Source organism: Acomys minous (assembly GCF_964271855.1).
Source record: "Acomys minous genome assembly, chromosome: 16".
Lineage (NCBI taxonomy): Eukaryota > Metazoa > Chordata > Mammalia > Rodentia > Muridae > Acomys > Acomys minous.
This window is the reverse complement of record NC_140498.1, coordinates 20640471-20658644: the sequence shown is the minus strand read 5'-3', so window position 1 is coordinate 20658644 and position 18174 is coordinate 20640471. Positions and strand designations below refer to the sequence as shown.

The 18174-nt window shown below is 52.2% G+C and overlaps 1 protein-coding gene across 1 annotated transcript in view; it reads left to right on the top strand.

The window, feature by feature from the left end:
* Positions 1–8979: 8979 nt before the first annotated feature.
* Positions 8980–18174, top strand: part of ADAMTS2 (ADAM metallopeptidase with thrombospondin type 1 motif 2) — a 210015-nt gene continuing 200820 nt past the window's right edge. Inside the window, exons 1-2 of the mRNA XM_084763280.1 lie at positions 8980–9283; positions 10238–10632. Coding sequence (XP_084619406.1) covers positions 9145–9283; positions 10238–10632 — 534 coding nt within the window. The 5' untranslated portion in view covers positions 8980–9144. The remainder of the gene's footprint in view (positions 9284–10237; positions 10633–18174) is intronic.

Genomic DNA, 18174 nt, shown 5'->3' with positions numbered 1-18174 from the left:
ACAGTTCGCATGGACCAGAACAGAGACAAACAAAAGTGGTGTGAGGCGGGGATGTGCACCATCTTTCTTCTGAAAGAAAGCACTGGGAAGCCCCTAACCAGTATCCGGTGAAGGTGCCTCCTTCCCAGAGCATTCTGAGATGAACCCAATCTCATTTTATTCCCGGGATTTTAAATGCAATGCTAATGCTAGAGACTGGTGTAGCCATGCCCTGCCCTGCCCTGCCTCTAGCCCCTTAGCTCCTCCCATCCCTAACTTCATGGTACTTTCTTCAGTCTCCATACTTCCTTACTGCTCTTGCTTCCCCTGGAGCATGGAAAGCTCTTTTCTGCCACAGGACCTTTGCATGCTCCAGTCTCCCTCCATAAGATGCTCATTTCTTGGGCAACCCATTCTGGTAACCTCTCTCCTGTCAGCCGTAAGCCCACACCTCTCCCCGGCTTCTTCCTCTTTGTCGCATATGGTCTTTATCACTTAAAAAAAAATCTACATAGAACACATCTTTGGGAATTTTCTTACCTTAGCGACTCATTCCACAAATATTTCCTAAGCATGTACTTTGTGCTTGGCTGTTTGGCCGATTGCTTGGCCTGATGTTCCTTTCATCAGTGCTAAGGTTGGGTCTCTAGGCAGTGAGGGGTAGTCAAAAGCCATGGTCAGCACATCTTGAAAAACATTAAAGGTACAGGCATGAAGACTTGGCATGTCTTCATGTAGGATTTCTCTACCTTGCTGCAAACATGATGCATATTCAGTAGACGCCATGATCTGAGTTTTGAATTTGGATCTTTTCCTGGGCTGGCGAGATACAGGTCCCATCCTCTCTCACGATGCTGGAGATCAGCCATAGGCGGTTTTTTCTCTCTCTCTTTCTCTCCCTGCCCCCCTCCCCCTCTCTAGACAGCATCTCAGGCCGGCTCCCAAATCACTACAGAACTGAGGTTAGTCTTGAACCCTGATCCTTCTGCTTCCACTGTGGGGATTGTGAGTGACATGGGCCACTGCATCCTGGTTATGTGGTTCCAGAGATCAAACCTGGGGTTCATGCAAGGTAGGTGAGTGTTATGCCAACTGAACTATATTCTTAGCCCTGAGCCATGGGTCTCAATCTCAAGGGTCTTCAGAGGAGGCCCCGTGTAAGTTCAGGAGCATCTGCAAGGATCCCTGTCTACAGTTCAACCCTTCACGGTGTGTGCAGCCACACTGTTGTACCCTCTTTCCGCTGTGGATCAGCTCTGAGCCCTTCACCTTATGTCAAACCAGTTGAGTGTCAAAACACACTGCGATGCAGAGGAAATCATCACCCCCATATAGTTAAAGAAAAGGCCCCATGGGGAGGTCAAGTGAGTGTCCCAGGGTCTATGGCACAGCTCAAGCAGCCCGCCTCAAGATCTCTTCAGCTGAAACCACCTATGCTGGCAACAGAGAAGGGACTCTCCTTCCTGTAACCTCACGAAGAAAGACCCATGATGCCCTGGGTCAGCAAAACTCCAGTGGGGGAAGAGAACGTGAGTTGGAAAGTGGCCTTTTCCAAAGGAACCTCGCACAGGAAGCAGTCTGACTGGGGACTGGTTCTCATCTGTCCTCTGTGGGAGAGGGACATGAGTGTCTGATCTTACTGCTATTATATGGGGACAGGGCCTCTTCCCTAGCTGAGTCACTGTGGGGTGTTACCCAGGCGCCACCACATCTGAGAGAGAGAAAGCGCAGTGGCTTAGTTTCAGGCATGTGGCTCCAGACAGGGAAGACTGTGTGTATACAGGTCTGGGAGGGATGCTCATGTGTGGGGAGAGGGTACAGGGTATAGCAAGGAGGTGGGGGGGGGCAGATTGCTGGGCTAATTAGAGGGCAGGGGCAGCCGAGGACTGCTTTGATGTGTGTGTGTGGGGGGGAGAGGGGTAAAGAATGGGAAGGGGCTGAGATGTTCTGGGATCAACTCTGGCTGAGAGCCCGCCGTGGCAAATGTAGTGGGGCCTTGGGGGGTTGGAGATGGAGGCTGTTCTGGGTGGCGAGATGGGCCCTGAAATACTCTGATCGGGATGTCTAGAGGGGCTGCATTTACAGGTGGGAATAGTCCTGCCTGGGGCCACAGATGTACAGCGTCGGCCACCCCCCTGGAAAAAGGTGAGATTGCCTAAGAAGGGGGAAAACCCCTAGGGATAAGACCTGAGACTCAGGGGACAGTATGAAAAAAATGTATTACCGCCCCTCCCCCCAACTCCCACCCCAGGGTTGCCTGGAGCCACATTTGCAAAAACAACAGGCCACAGGGGTGACAAACAAAACAAAGCAAACTGAGTCCGAAGAGATGGCTCAGTTGGGTAAAGCGCTTGGCATGGGAGCCAAGCATGAGGACCTGAGTTGTACTCTGGGCACCTAGGGCATAGCAGTGTGTTAGCCGGGGCTGCAGGTGAGGGTAGTGGGGGGTGGGGGTGGGGGGTGGGGGTGGGAGTGGGGGGTGGGGGTAGGGGTGGGGCGCTGGGGGTGGGTGCAGTGACAAGAGGATGCTTGGGGCTTGCTGGTCAGACAGTTCGGCTCTAGGGTGAGTGACAGATTATGCCTCAAAAAATAAGTTGGAAAGTGATTGAAGAAGACACCCAACATCAACCTCTGGCCTCCACACACATGCACACACACACACATACAAACATATGTACATGCCACACACATGTGAGTATAACACACACACACACACACACACACACACACACACACACACAGAGAGAGAGAGAGAGAGAGAGAGAGAGAGAGAGAGAGAGAGAGAGAGAGAGAGAGAGAGGGAAAATATTTCTTTATTCCTATCATCAGAAAAGGACACACTATTTTACTAGAAGCAAAGATGGCCAGCTCCTCTGTGAGACCACTTCAAATGTCACGGTGACTTTGTGGGGTCCTGGGGCTTTTACTGAGGAAGTGATGCCTGAAGCTTTGGAGAAGGGGACAATCCTTGTTCAGGAGGGATCTTCCAATGAGTCATGCATGGGCCTGGGTTGGGGAAAGGACTCCAAGGCATCAGAGAAGCAGGGATAAATGTGGTTCCCCAGGAGTCCTCCATGGCTTCAGCAATGACCAGTGATTCTTGACTTTGCTTCTAGCTTGCCGTGGGGAAGGGGGGGTAGGGATGGAGTGGGGGAGGAAGAGGGGTGGGGGAAAGGGCAGGGGGAGGGGGAGGGGGGAGGGCTGGTACTAAGGCTTCATCCTCAGGGCCTTGGCCAGCCCCATATGGAGACTTCAGCCCCTTTAAGACTCACCTTTTTTTTTGCTATCAGGAATGGATCTGGATAAGGCTTAACTAGGGCTAAGGGTCTTGGTCTGGGAAAATCAAAGCCCTAAGGACAAAGAAGAGGATGTGTGTCTTATTGACGCCGGGGCCTGGGCCACACCCTGAATGCCTCAGCCTTTAAGAAATGATGAAGTGACCAGAAGGGGTTAGAAAAAAAAAAAAGTGTTGTACGCAAAACCCCACAGTGAGGTAGAATGGGGCTTTTACATTTTATATATGACTTGGTGAATTCTGCACAATCTACAGCTGATGTAGTGTGGGAGAAAATAAACACAAAGTCACACTGGGAAACATCTTCACCAAGGAGGGGGCTACCTGGGATTGTGTGGCCTCCTTTTAAAAATTTATTTAATGATTTTTATTTATTCTTTGAAATTCTCATGTTTATACAGTGTTTTTTTGTTTTGTTTTGTTTTGCTTTTGCTTTTGTTTTGTTTTTTTGAGACAGGATTTCTCTGTGTAGCCTTGACTGTCCTGGACTCACTTTGTAGACCAGGCTGACTTCGAACTCATAGCGATCCACCTGCCTCTGCCTCCCAAGTACTGGGATTAAAGGCGTGCGCCACCACGCCCGGCTATACAGTGTATTTTAGTTGTATCCACCTCATCACCTTCTGATTTCCTTTGTGCTCGCACCACATCTCCCTCCCAACTCCGTGTCCTCCATGTTTTGTTGTTATTGATAACCCCGGAATCCCAATGGTGCGTCCTGCATGACATCCTCATTTGGAAGGAAAGGCAGATAAAACAGGCACTGCAGCATGGGTACCCAGCATCCATTCTGTCCCAGGAAGGCCTCTGCCTGCCAGCAACTGGTTGATCCAGCCTCAGTCCTCTGGTCAGCTGGCTTTCCAGGAGGGTGACCAGAAACCTGTGGTTTGGCTCTTTTCCTAGCCATTTAGGACAAGGATGAATTCCCAGTGTCAGGACCCTGGATGTCATGGCTGAGTGCTGGAGCTGCCAGTCCCATAGACTTCTTGTAAGGAACATATTATATCTACCTACATGCACATGGGCTGGGTTGTTTGTGCTTGGAAGCGTTTGAAGGGGCCCAGAGGCCTTTCAGAAAGAAAGTGGTAGACCAGATAGCCCTTCACTCTTGACCCTTGACCCCTATGAACGGCCAGACACAGGTGAGATTAGAGGTATAGACCTTGTCCCAAGTGAGCCCTGATGTCATTGCCTGCCCCATTTAAAGTTCTTCCATGCTTTCTCTGCTAGGTTGAGCATATGAGGAAATCGTGGCTCAGTCACAAGTCAGCACTGGGCTGTATCATTCCCTGGGTCCTTTATTGCTTAGATTGAGACTTGTTGACTGAGCCTAGATCCCTATACATCCAGATTTCAGGCTCTTTCAGTTCCAGGCAGCACTGATCCCAGTGACCAAGGGATACCTCGGTGTGGAGAATAACAAAAAGAAAATGCTGCGTAAACGCCACCACCCACGTTCCTTTTCTTGCCTGACACAGCTCCCTGTCAGGGTGTGTATATGTGGGGGTGGCTTGGGAGGCAGCAATAGCGACACTCCCAGAAGGCCACCAGCTACCACTTTCTGTTCAATCAGCGTTCCCTTGACATATTGCTTACCAAAGCCACTCCTGGCCAGAACTCCTCCAGTGCATCTGATGGGGCCACCGCACCTGCTGTTTGCCAGCAGTGGAGTTGGATGGAGCTGCTGTCTCCAGAGGCTCCTGGACAAGGTCACTAACTCCTCTCACTTGGGATGCTCTGTGCATGGGTCCCAGCGGGACAGGAAGGGCCTGAATCCTTTCCCACAACCACTGGAACCTTGCTGTTTGGGAAGGAGAGCTGTGAAACACCACTGCCCCCATCCACTTGGAAGGCCTGCCAAGGAAGACGACCTTGAAATAGGAGCAGAATGCCTTCTGGGGAGCTGCTTTCTGTCAGACATCTGTGCACAGGGATGGTTCTCAGAAGGACTCCTGTAATCTAAGGAAGTTTGTCCTGGCATCTGTGATCAGAAAATCTAGGGCGGAGTAGAGATCCTGGACCCTTCTCTGCAGAGTAACTTGAACATCCCTTCCACTGGGGGCTGAGGAAGTCCCCTTCCTTCCTTTTTTTCTTTCCTTCCTTCTTTTCTTCTTCTATTCATTCATTAATTCTTTCTTTCTCTTCTTTTCCTAAAAAAATATTTTATTATTTATTTTTATTTTGTGTATTTTTGTCTACATGCATGTCTGTGCACCCTGTGCAGGCAGTGCCCATAGATGCCAGAAGAGGGCATTGGATCCCATGGATTCGAGTTACAGATGGTTGTAAGCCATCATGTAGGTGATGGCAATTGAACCTGGATCCTTTGGAAGAGCAGAAAGTGCTTTTGAGGGGGGAGCTATCTCTCTCTAGCCCTCATATTCTTCTTTCTTAATGCCCCTCAAGATGAGCAACCGGGAAGGCTCTCCATCTCTTTCTGTACGTTGAGTTATTGAGATTTTAAAGAGTCGGCGTAGAGGATCAGATCTGAGCATGAGTTACCCTCTTCCTGCCCCTCACACCAGAGTGTTCTGGATCACCATGCTACCCTACTGCCTTCAGGGATCAGGCTGCTTGCAACAAGTGATGAGCAGGTGGAGGACAGGGAGGGTTGGGGACTGGGACAAGTGGGAGAGGGAAGCCGGAAGTCAAGCCATCCAAGCCCAGATGACAACAATGGCCGAACCCTCCCTGCTGGCTTTTAGTTTTTGGCTTTGGTGTTGGGATTGAATAAATAAGCAGGCTTAAGGGACTAGAAGCATTGGGGATTTTTTTTTGTTATTTCCTGTATTCTATCATTTAACTGATTAATGAGTTAATTAATTAAGTTAGTTACAGACAGGGTCTCTAGCATAGGCTGGCTTCAAACTTGAAGCTTTCTTTTTAATTTAAAGATTTATTTATTTACGTATATAGGTGGCTTGCCTGAATGTACATTTGCACACCAGAAGATTGTACTGGGTCTCATGGATTACAGTGGTAAGTGGTTGTGAGCCACCATGTGGGTGTGGGAATTGAACTTAGGACCCCATTGCTCTTAACCCCACTGAGCCATCTCTCTAGCCCCCAAACTTGTGGCTTTTTTTTTTATCTCTGAGGCCTCAACCTCTGAAGTGCTGGGGATGGTAGGCCAGGACTATACTCACTCAGCCTTGCAGGTACACAGACAGACAGACAGATAGACAGATAGACACACACACACACACACACACACACACACACACACACACACACACGTGCACTCGCAGTCAGCTGGGACATGCCAATAACCCTTGGTTTCTACCAAAGTGTTTAAATGTGAAGTTTGCATGCCTGATTCACCCATAGCATCTTGCAGGGTTCTGCTGTGAGGACCAGGAGATGGGCCGGGCTGGTGCAGGGCTTCCACTGCCTCTGGGAGTCTTTCTCACACTTGTTTATCAGCTTCTGCTCCCCCCCCCACCCCCCACCCCCCCATCCCCCGTCAGGACAGGCAGTAGTAGCTAGCGTCTGGCAACCCTTCTCACTTTTCACTTCATTTATTTGGGGGGACAGTCATCTTTGAAATGGAGAGATGCTGACTTCAGATTTTATAAGTAAAACATGTAAGTGCTATATAGGAAATAGCAGTAGAAAGTAGCAGGTGGTAGAAAAAAAAAATAAAACTGATAATGACCATCCACAGGATGGGACTGAGGGGGAGAGGATGAGACCCCTGAAGTAGGCAAAGCTACTGGATTGGTTTCCTTCATCTTGCTTGGAAAATCACAGGATAGAGCTGTCTCCAGCAAGGCAGCTCGGCTAGCCCAACCCTAGCCTGCCTGGTCCCCTTCAAATCCTCCAGGTGCACGCGCATCTCTCTTGAAGTCTTTCAGGACACCCTGTTCCAGTATCCTCTCCCTTCTGCCACAGGGGGATTTCAGCTCCAACTTTGGGACAAGCTGGATCATCAGGCATGAGGAATCATGTCTTCAGGGCACACGTGTGTGTATGTGGGGGGGGGGGGGACCGTCAGCAAGCTGACAGGGAAGTAGTATCAGAATTGTGGGTAAGCAGGAATGTGGGCCCAATTTGGCCACACCTTCCACATCCTCCAGAAAATTTAGAAATATAATTTAAAAACCAGAGAGATCACAATTTTACCTTTCTTCCGTTTCCTTTTTCTTTTGAGATTTGTGGGGCTTTTTATTTTTATTTTTTACTTATTTGTTAATTTTTGAGACAGGGTTTCTCTGTGTAGCCTTGCTGTCCTGGACTCACTTTATAGACAGACCATACTGGTCTTGAACTCACAGAGATCCACCTGCCTCTGCCTCCTGAGTGCTGGGATTAAAAGCCTGTGCCACCACACCCGGCTGAGGTTTGTCTGTTTTAAGAGAAAATCTCACTCTGTAGACCAGGTTGGTCTCAAAGTCAGGGCAATCTTCCTGTCTCAGACTTCCTAGTGCTGGAAGTACACATATTAGCTGCTGCACTCAATAATCTCATCATTTTTCAGTGTTGACAATAGGAATCTACTACATCTGAAGGCTAGATCCAGCCTCAGGAGCCCTTGGGAGACAAAGAATCTTCTGGATGGACATGGCTATCAGGCTACAGTGCCTGCGCCCTCACACCGTGTCCCAGGAATGACAGACAGTACGAGGACTCTGAAGTCACGATTAGAGACAGTTGTGCAAATCACTCATTTCCCCACAAGACTGGGCCCTCCTGTTCGTAGGGAGTCATCTCTGTGTCCTCTGCCCTAGGTCCTACTACCCAGGCCTGGCACAGGATAAATGGAAGAGCAGGGACAGGTGTCCACTCTGGGATAGCAAAGCAGAAACTGAACATAGCATTGCATAGATGTTCCTATAGAGGGGAGCCTGAGGAAGATACCCAGGAGGACAAGACTTGGGGGAGAGTCATTGGGCCCAGGGACATCAGCCTTGGCAAGACAGTAACTCCTGAAAATGTGAGGAACTGGACCCCATTGGAGAGGATGGATTCCTGTTGGCAACTCGAACTCACGGCAAACCGGCAAGGACGGTTGCTTCTGCCTTGCACGTTCACTTGGAACGGTGGAAAGGTGTCAAGAACCATTTCTGGTGAGGACCATGGTAGCCGGCTCACTGAGGCAGGCAAAGGCAGGAACTAAGCTGTATTTTTTAGAGATGGCCCAAGTCTGACAGGAAGAGGCTGTGCCAGAGGTTGCAATGAAGGGCTTGAAGGGACCTAGAGGTTGATGAGCTGAGAGTGAGACAGAGAGGAGTTGGGGGCTGAAGGAACCTTTTAGTGAGGGCGAAAGTTGATCTTTGCAGTAGCCTGAGGTAAGTACTGACCTGCCCCTGGAGCAACCATGGGACCAGGCTCAGTGTCCTCCCAGACTCTCTTTCCATTTCCTCTGTCTCATCCAACTACAAAGCACAGAAAGAGGGTGAGGTGGCCTCAGGAGTCCCAAAGCAGCAGGGTGGGACCCGCACTCCCAAGGCCTTTCCGGATAGGGTGCTACTCCTTCGAGGTGACTTGGGACGTGCAGTGGGCTCTCCCTGGCAGATCTCCAGCGCTTCTCTGCCGCCGCCTCGGGGAAGCGAGGAGCGGAGCGGGCGGCGGCCGCGCCAAGAAGCGCCGGGTCACCGCAGGCTGAGGCGCCCGCCGTCCCCGCCCTCCCCCTCGCTCGCCTTCGCCTCTTCCTCCCGCCTCCCTCGCCCGCTAGCAAGCTCGCTCCTTCGCTCTCCCCGCCTTCCCTCCGCGCTCCCCGCCCTCTCCTGCGCGCCTCGCCTCCTCCGCCCCGCGCCCTGCGGTGCTGCAGCTGCGGGCGGCTCCAGCTGCCCCCAGATGTGGGCTGGGCGGCGCGCGGGGAACTTTCGCGCCGGCTGCGAGTGCGGGGCCACGGCTGCGGTCGGGCTGCCATGGATCTGCCGGCGGGAGCCGCTCGCCGCCTGCTCTGCCCCACTCTACTGCTGCTGCTGCTGCTGCCGCCGGCGCCTCTCCTGCTGCTGCCGCCGCCACCCGCGAGCGCCCGGCTCGCCGTCGCCACCGAGCCCCCAGGTAGGTGCCAGCCGCACCTCCATGCCCCGCGACCCTCAGGCCACACTCTCCCGCCCGGCGCGCCCCGCCGCCCCCTCCTCAAGCATCGTCTGAGGCGACTTGGGCAAACTCCGCGCGCCGCGCCCGGGGCCAAGTTGGCCAACTTCGGGGCCGGGGCGGTCGCGCAGGGGGCGCACCCCAGGTGCCTTGGGGAACAGGGAGCCTCGGAGCACTTGCCGCTCCGGGTGTGCAGAGTGTGGAGCTGGAGGGCCGGGAAAACCCCGCGGCGGGGCGCACAGAACCAGCACCAGCGGGTCCGGGGGAGCCAGGGTGAGGCGGCTCCCGGGGACGATCGGGAGGAGCCGGTTCGGAGCGCGCCGCCTGCGGGCCCTGAGCATTGGTTGGGGTTCCCCGGAAGGGTTCCCCAGAGAACGTTGGGACCCTGCTCTTCCCATCCCGGGGCTTAGGTGCAAGGGGATAGGGGGTTGGCAGTGGGCTGACTACGAGCTAGACCGAGGTCAGGCCGCCAGTGAGAGGGCGAGCCCAGTCTTGGTTGCTCAGGAGGCCAATGGTGAGGACACTTGGGCAGCAAGGGACCACTAAAGGGTCCGAGAGCATGAGCAGGGGACCAGCATAGAATGGTTTCTGAGAAGCCCCGTGTCCTACCAAGGACGGTATAATTAAGGAGCGAGGCACTCTGGTGGGATCGCCCTTTAGAGTAACTGGCGAGGTTTCCCCGGAACCTCAACTGGGAACCCACTGGGGCAGCTCTTTAGCTAGCATGGTCCTCTAGCGGGAACGGCCCGCAGGCGACGTGGTTCCGGACTGGTGGTCCTGTCAACGCCCCTTCCTGGAGGCTTCCTGGTGGAATGTCACTTCTTTTCATCTGAGGCAAGGTCTGGGGGCGTCTGGCTTCCGCGGACGAGCTCTGAGGTTCCGAGATCTCTTCCAGTCTAACGCCCCTTTCTGTTGCAGGCGGGCCCCCGGGGCATGGAGCCGAGCGCATCCTGGCGGTGCCGGTGCGCACTGACGCCCAGGGCCGCTTGGTGTCCCACGTGGTGTCTTTGGAGAAGGCCGGGGCGGGGGTACGAGCCCGCAGAGCCGCCCCAGTCCAGACCTCCGGCTTGCCGGGAGGCGACGCGCAGGACCCTGGAGGACGCCTCTTTTACAACCTCACGGTATTCGGCCGAGACCTGCACCTGCGGCTGCGGCCCAACGCTCGCCTCGTGGCTCCTGGAGCCACTGTGGAGTGGCAGGGTGAGACGGGTGACACCCGGGTGGAGCCCCTGCTTGGGTCCTGTCTCTACGTTGGAGACGTGGCAGGCTTACCTAAAGCTTCTTCGGTGGCGCTCAGTAACTGCGATGGGCTGGTGAGTACTCTCTTCCAGGGGCTCTGCTCCGTTCTGTTCTGTCCCTTGCTTGGGCTTTGGAAACCCAATACTAGGGAGTCCCCTGGGAGGGCGACATAGCCCGCGCTCAGGCGCTCAGGACTGTCTTCTCCCCAGTGCTGAGAGAAGCACTGGCCTTGCTGCAGGGGTTGGCGGGAAGGAACGATTTTTTGATTGGTCCGAGAAGGGTTATGAACCCCACCTCCAGCCCCAATGACAGACTGCTCCTTTCTGCTTCTTGCATACAAGCATAAGTTGCGGGGTGTGTGTGTGTGTGTGTGTGTGTGTGTGTGTGTGTGTGTGTGTGTGTGTGTGTGTTTTGGAATGTATGCATGCTTCTTCTGGTACCTGTATACTCGTGTGAACATGTGCATTGCCTCAGAAGCACGGAGGTATGCATGGGCTTCAAACGCATGACTTTGAGCACGTGTGTATGTGCTGAGCTTGTGGTATGCATGGAAGCTGGCAGTTTCCTTGCTTCTGTGTGTGCACATGACAGCCTGAAGAGCAGGTAGTGATGCGGAAATGCCCAGCTAGCCCCCTCTGTCCCTTGGCTGACCAGGAACAAGTGAGTTTTCTACTGTGGTTTCCTGTTGAAGTATTGTAGGCTGCTTGAAAGGTCGGCTTTCTCCCTCTAATGTGAGCCAAGGGGAGCATCAGGCAATGAAGGTCCTGGTGCCCGAGGGCTGTTTGATTTTGTGGGGCAGCTCCTGTTGGACCGTTAATGGGAAGTTCACTTGCCACTGGGTGTCCTCCAGGACCATGATTGCCACAAAGGGATTCTTGGAGAAAGCCTGGATCAATGCTCACGGCAGAGGCTGACATTGGTGGTGCTGTCCTGCCACCCAGGGGCCTGGCATAGCAGAACTTATAGCAGCTTTCTATTTTGGGTTGAATGTGCAGTGGTCAGGCCGGCTGTGCTGGCCAGACATCTGAAGCTGCCCACCGTGGATTTTGCTCTAATCGCTGCTCCGGGTACTCTGGCTCTGGGCAAGTGGCCATGCTTCTAGCCCTGCCAGCCCTGAGCAACGCCCGACCTTAGGGAGCCCAGGTTGGCGCTGCCATCTGCAGAGCTGGCAATTACACCCCAGCCCCACAACCACTGGAAGTCTTTTTATGGACACACAGGAAACATCACTTGTTGCTTCAGGAAAAAAAATCACTGCCTTTGGTTGGATTTACTCAGAGCCCTAGCACACTGCAAAGGACTCTTAAGTGTCCTTGGAGGAATCGGGTTAATTTAGGGCAAAAATTTTCTATTTTCTGTTGTCTTACTAGTCCTAGCCCCTCAGGCAAGTCACCTTTAAGGATGGCAGTGAATTTCTTAAACATGAAAGGAGAGCACTGCTGGGGACTTGGGACAAGGTGGTAGGGTTAATAGGGATCCCCTCTGTGCTGACATGGTGGGCCAGCACCCTTTTCTTTCTTTTTTCTTCTTTTCTTCCTTTTTTGTCTTCCTTTCTTTTATCCTCCATCTTCTTTTTCCTCCCCTCTCTTCCCTTCTCCTCCCTCTCCCCTTCTTTTTCTGTATGTACCTGTACCTGGTTTTCTACTGAGGAAATTCCTTAACACTTTAAGTTCCTTGGTGCTTTCGTGGCAGGCTCACTCACTAAGGACCTGGGGCTCTCTACACCGGTGCCTCTGCTTGTCACAGTGGCCCTGTAGGGGAGGTAGTAGCCTCATACCTGCCTTACAAAAGGGTCGCTACAGCTTTGAGAAGTTGAGTGACTCGTCTTAGCCACACAGCCAGGGATGGTGAGTGTCTAGCCTAGGGCTGACTGGCCTCGTTTGCTTCTGCTTCAGGGCTTCCCAATTCTGGGGGGGGCGGGAGCGTAAGACTTCTGAGGTGTAATAAAAGGGACAAACTGTGCCCGGCCAGACTTCAGAGTGCTGTAAGTGGATACGTGTATTTGCCCCACCCAGCAGGCCACGCCTCCTTCTCCATGAACCTCTCCTCTGATGCCAACACGCTTTCTTGATAATTGCCCAGATATAGTAAAGCAGGTGAGCCAGGCTATACTGGGCAGGCGGCTCCCCAGAAATCTTACTAAAAACAGATTCAACTTCAGCGCAGGGTGGCCCCAAGAAGTCTGCATTGTGGTAAGCTCCCAGGTCCATGCTCTTCACGTTTGGACCATTTCTCCAAGAATAGTCTGCATGGCTGCATGAGTTTTTCTGAGAAAGTGGGGTTTAGGGGGAAAACCATAAACCATACTGGGAAAGGCTGTAGCTGCATTCATCCTAGGAGTGATGTGCGTGTGTACGCGCGTGTGTGAAAAGCTCTATAGTAAAGGAGTCTCACCAGTTATATTTCATCCCACATCCTGGAAGATGTAGCCTGGAGCCCCCTGTTTTTTTGGAGAACGCAGCTAGCACCCAAGCACATGTGTGCAGAAACCGTGGTGTAGACAGGACGTGCAGGCGGCATGACCCCACTGCTTATGTATAGGTGCTCAAGGGGCCCTATCTCTGCTGTCCTAAAGTCACGTGGGTATCCTTTTCTACTTAAAGAATGAGGCAGCAGTAACTGATGACTGTGGCTACCTCTCTCCGAATCTGTTTAGTACAGCGGGGACTCTAATTGAATCCACCCACTGCCTCTCTCAGTTGGGCCTCTTTCAGTTACAAGTGACAGAGAATTCTTAAGTCAAGTGGGTTCAAACAGAAAGGGGAGCCTATTAGCTGACATGGTGACAAATCTTCAGGCGTGGCTCATTAGAGGACCCTCTGCTGCCTCTGCCCTTTGCTTCCTGTGGGCTGGCCTTGTTCTTGGCTCGAGTCAAGGCCCCACCACCACCACTACCACCAGCACCCAGCTATTTCCTTTTGTGAATCACTCTGCTACTCTCAGGTAGGATGCTACTGACAGGGTTGGGATACGGGGTTTGAAGATTCCCACAGGGCTGAAAGAGTAAGTGGGACCCATGTGCTCCCTGCAGCGATTTGAGATTGTTCTGGCCAAAAGTGACCACCCCTGGACCAGCCAAGAGGCAGATTCTGCTGGAGTTTGGTAAAGGCACAAGATGTGCCCCATGAAGACTCATGGCATAAGACATGACACACACTTAGGCCCAGACACACTGATTGATAGGTTCTTTGCTAGACATGGTTAGAGGCACCTCATCGTTATTTACTGGGAAGCGGGGTTGGCGATGGTAAAATTTTTTCTTTTCACAGTGAATGAGGGGGAAAATGCCTAGGGAGTATATATCATGTTGCTATGGAAGAATTTTCTAGTGTTTCTTGGGTTACGCAGCAGGCAAGCTAATTCACACCAGTTTTACACACTCGCTAGAAAAGAAGCCTGCTGGTATGAGGAGTAATGACACTGAATGACAGTTTGGTGCAGTCCTACTATGTGCAGGGCTACCTGCTAAGCACCTACTATCACAGCATACGCAGCACGCTCATTTATAGCCTGTCTACAGATGAACAAACCAAGCCTCCAAAAGCCGGGAGGGAGCAGGCCGTTAAGATCTTGGAATCCGGTATCAAAACTCGTCTCTGCAGAACATTCTCCACAGTAGAGTGGAGAGTGGGATATTACTTTCTCACATACTCTGGTGCCTCACCTTTGACCACGTCCCCTGGAGGGGGAGACCTGGTGGCACTCAGAGGAAGGACAGCAGGTTACCAAGAAGAGACTTGATACCCTATGAACATATACAGGGGGAGGTAATCCCCCTCAGGAACAGTCATAGGGGAGGGGAATAAGGGGAAAATGGGAGGGAGGGAAGAATGGGAGGATACAAGGGATGGGATAAAAAAAAGTAAAATAAATAAATAAATAAATAAATAAATAAATGTGATAACTTTTCCTGAAAACAAAACAAAACAAAACAAAACAAAACAAAACTCGTCTCTGTCTGATTCCAGGCCCCACCCTCACTACAGTCTATTTTCCTTTATGTTTATATTTGTGTACCAACACAATAATAGTTCACAACAGTGGTAGCCGAACTGCATTAAAAAAAAAACCATTTCTAATCTTTCCTATTTTATTTCCCAGAGACCTCAGTCAGCAGCACTGACCACTGTCCATGTGATTAGGGGGTGGGGTGAGTGCCTGACTATCCAGGGGTCTGCTCTGAGCTGGAGCTCATCATGGGTGGGTACCTTGACTCCTCACTGGTGAGTGATCACAGTGCGGGCTCTAGGAGGATGGAAACGGGCCCTTCCTAACCCTTCTTGCCATTCAGGAAGCCCTGGTGGACTTCCGTGGCCTGCTGTGTCTGTCTAGGCAGGACCACTGATAACAGCCTACTGGCTGGTCTGGGGTAGTATCTGACCTCGAGTGTTCTAGACGAGCCTGGCATAGTTCCGGGCTTTGAGAGAGGAGGTCCCCATTCTTTCCTAGGGGGCTCATTACAAGCTCCCTGCTGTGCCTGGCAGAGCCTCCGAAGTGTATCTGAGGGCTTGTGGCAACAAGGAAGTCCCTGTTGTGGGAGGTTGAGCATCTTTTCTTGGGGTTTCCTGTTGGGATCCCATCCTGGTCAGACCTTTGGGATCCATAAAAGCCACAAAGAAAAGTGATATTGCTCCAAGGACCTGGTGCCTTCAAGGTCACATGCTGGGCTCAGTCAGTTCAAGTGCTAGGGTGGCCAAGCTCCAAGGGCTGCTCCTCATAGGGGGATCTTGCTTGCTTCCTCCCTGCCTTAGTACTGCCTGGAGGGCAGGGAGCCCATAGCAGGGGAACCAAAGAGGTACCCTAGATCAGAGCAGAGGCAGCTGTTTGGCCTCTAATGTGAGTGACCTACCTAACCACCTAGGGTGGCTTCTGCCTCCTCCTTAGCCTGCCACCTTACCTAAGGCGTACTGAGCTTAAATGATGGAAGGCTCACATCAGAGGGAATAAACAAGAGTCTAGTTATTTGAAAATTCCGAGGAGTGTTGGCTTCAGGCTTGGCTGGACCCAGGGGCTCAGATCATTCAGTCTCTCAGCTCCTCCACTCTTGGTGTCTATTTTAGAAGGCTCTTCCCCTCTCACCTCCACGAGGAAGCCATCCACAGTGCCGGGGCTCATCTTTAAAGCAACCACGGTGATGTGGGACTGGTACGCATCTCCTGCTGCTATGGAGGGTGGGCTAGATGGAAATCTCCATAAGACTTATGAGCTGTGCTACCCACGGACGCAGGTCTCCCCTGTCCTCTTCACATACCACCTTCCAGTGGGGCCAGGAATTGTAGCACAGCCGGAGACTTCCAAACCTCACCGATACTCCATGGCAGGCCTGTGCGCTCCACCTGACTGAGAGCTGCCCTCCTTCCTTGTGGTTTTCTGCTGCTTCTGATTGGTCTTGTAGCAACAACCCAGCATCCCTTCCTCCACCCAACACCCAGAGCAGCTTTTACAAACCATTTCTTTGCCACTTCTTTGCTTCTTCTTCTTCTTCTCCTCCTCCTTCTTCTAAGATTTGTTTATTTACTATGTATACAGTGCTCTGCCTGTGTGTATACCTGCAGGCCAGAAGAGGGCACCAGATCTCATTATTGATGGCTGTGAGCCACCATGTGGTTGCTGGGAATTGAACTCAGGACCTTTGGAAGAAGCATTCAGTGCTCTTAACCTCTGAGCCATCTCTCCAGCACACCTTCTTTGATTCTTATAGCTCTCAAAACACAATAGTCCTAGCCCACTGTCCTGCGGGAATCTGGCCACATCCATCACTGTGCTGGTACTCTGGGCTTGTTCCTCCAGCACTGGATTCTCAAGGCCTTTGCATAGGCTGCGCCCTCTCTGAGGCCATCCACACTGCCCTTCTCTTTACCCGCTTTGCTTTGTGGGCTTTGGCTGAATGGCGCTTTGTCCTGGGAGCCACCCTGCACACACACATAGCGTGTCACACTTTGTGCTTCTTGGCAACCTGTAGTGTGAACGCTCTTGGCTATGTCTACAGGGCTCAGCTCTAGACTGGGTGAGGTCAGCTGTGGGCTGGGAAGTGACATGTCCAGGAAGTGGGTTCTAGAAGCCCCGGGTAGGGAAAGGCATGACATTTTTCCCAGAGACCCAGTGCTCCCCCTCGGCCTGCTCTGATGTCAACCACATGGTGTCTTATGTTCAGGAAGTGAGCCTCTGAATGATGGAAGCTCTGCCCCTCCCCCCGCCCCCAAGGAAAGTGTTTGTGCACATCCACTGTAGTTTTGCATGGCTTTCTGGCCCACAAATCTGATTTCATATCTCCTGATTTAAATCAATTCAAACAAGGTAAGGAGGTACCCCCTAGGTACCTGTGGGAAAGGTTTAATAGCGTGGGACAGGGGCTCAGGGGTCAGTCACCGTTAGCCTGAGCTCAGGGAGACTGGCTACTCAGGCCATCATAGCTCATGTTTCTTGCTGGGCCCTGCTCACCACTGTATGGTCAGGGGCATCCCTGGTGCTGGTGGCTGATGGCTTCTGCTATTTGTTTAGGAGGGACCCCCTGCCCACAGCCCATCCCCCATGCCCCTAGCCATTGCTGGGTGATGAGGAGTGGAAACAGCTAGGTCTTCACTCAGGCCTGCTGTGGGTGACACAAGTGTCATGACTGTCAGGGACTCATCTGTCTTGAGTCTCCCAGCCATGCAAGGGCCTGACACAGCACTGAGGCTGACTTTCTTTTGTGGTGGCCTGAACCATGGCCTGGCGCATCTCATTCTGGTCTTGAAGATCTTTAGGGATGAGTATACGTGGAGCCCTTTCTGGGAAGCTGAGTCTACGTGGAAGGACAGGTGTACCCTTCCTTACCCTTAGCTTCTTTTATGGCAGGGAAACCTTGGAGGTCCCTGAGTTATGCATATATGTATGCACCTTGCCCTAGAGACTGTGTGTATGTGAGTGTATGTAACTAGCCATGGAGACTGTGTGTGTGCCTGCATGTATGTATGCATGCATGCATGCATGCATGTCTTGCATGTAGGAGCATGCACACACAGATGTGTGCTTGCATGTAAGTTTTTATGTGATTGCATATATAGTTACATGTGTGCATTCAAGTGTGTGTGTGTGCTTATGGGTGCATGTGTGTATATGCATGTGTGTGTTCCTAGCAGAGATTTTTTTTCCCAGAGTAGGTCATCAGTTGGGGTGGGGGTACTGGAGAGAAGAAGACCCCAGCACCTTGAATTTTAGCATTGCTTTATAACACCCCTCCTTCACTGGCAGGCGCTGTGCAAGGCCCAGGTAGGAGCCTCTCACTCTGCTGCATATGTTTTATATTAAATGTCAGCTGTTCACGATTCTGCAGTGCTGCCATTAATATGGAGAAGTTATTACCGAGCCTGGAGCTGGCTCCTTGGGTTCATCCGTGAATTTCAATTACACTGCACATCGACTTCAGGGTGGGTGAGTGGAGTACACAGCTTCCCGTTTGCCGGCAAAGGAAACTCTAGCATCCAGGACCATGGATATTGTGTTGCCGAGAGGCCAGGCAGGCTCTACCTGCTCTGACCTGACCCTCGGCGTTTCCATCGTTGACCAGGAAGGGTGGGCTTAGTGTGCAGGCTGGAGGCTGCTGCGGGATCAGCTGTGCTCAGCAAAGCCGTGCA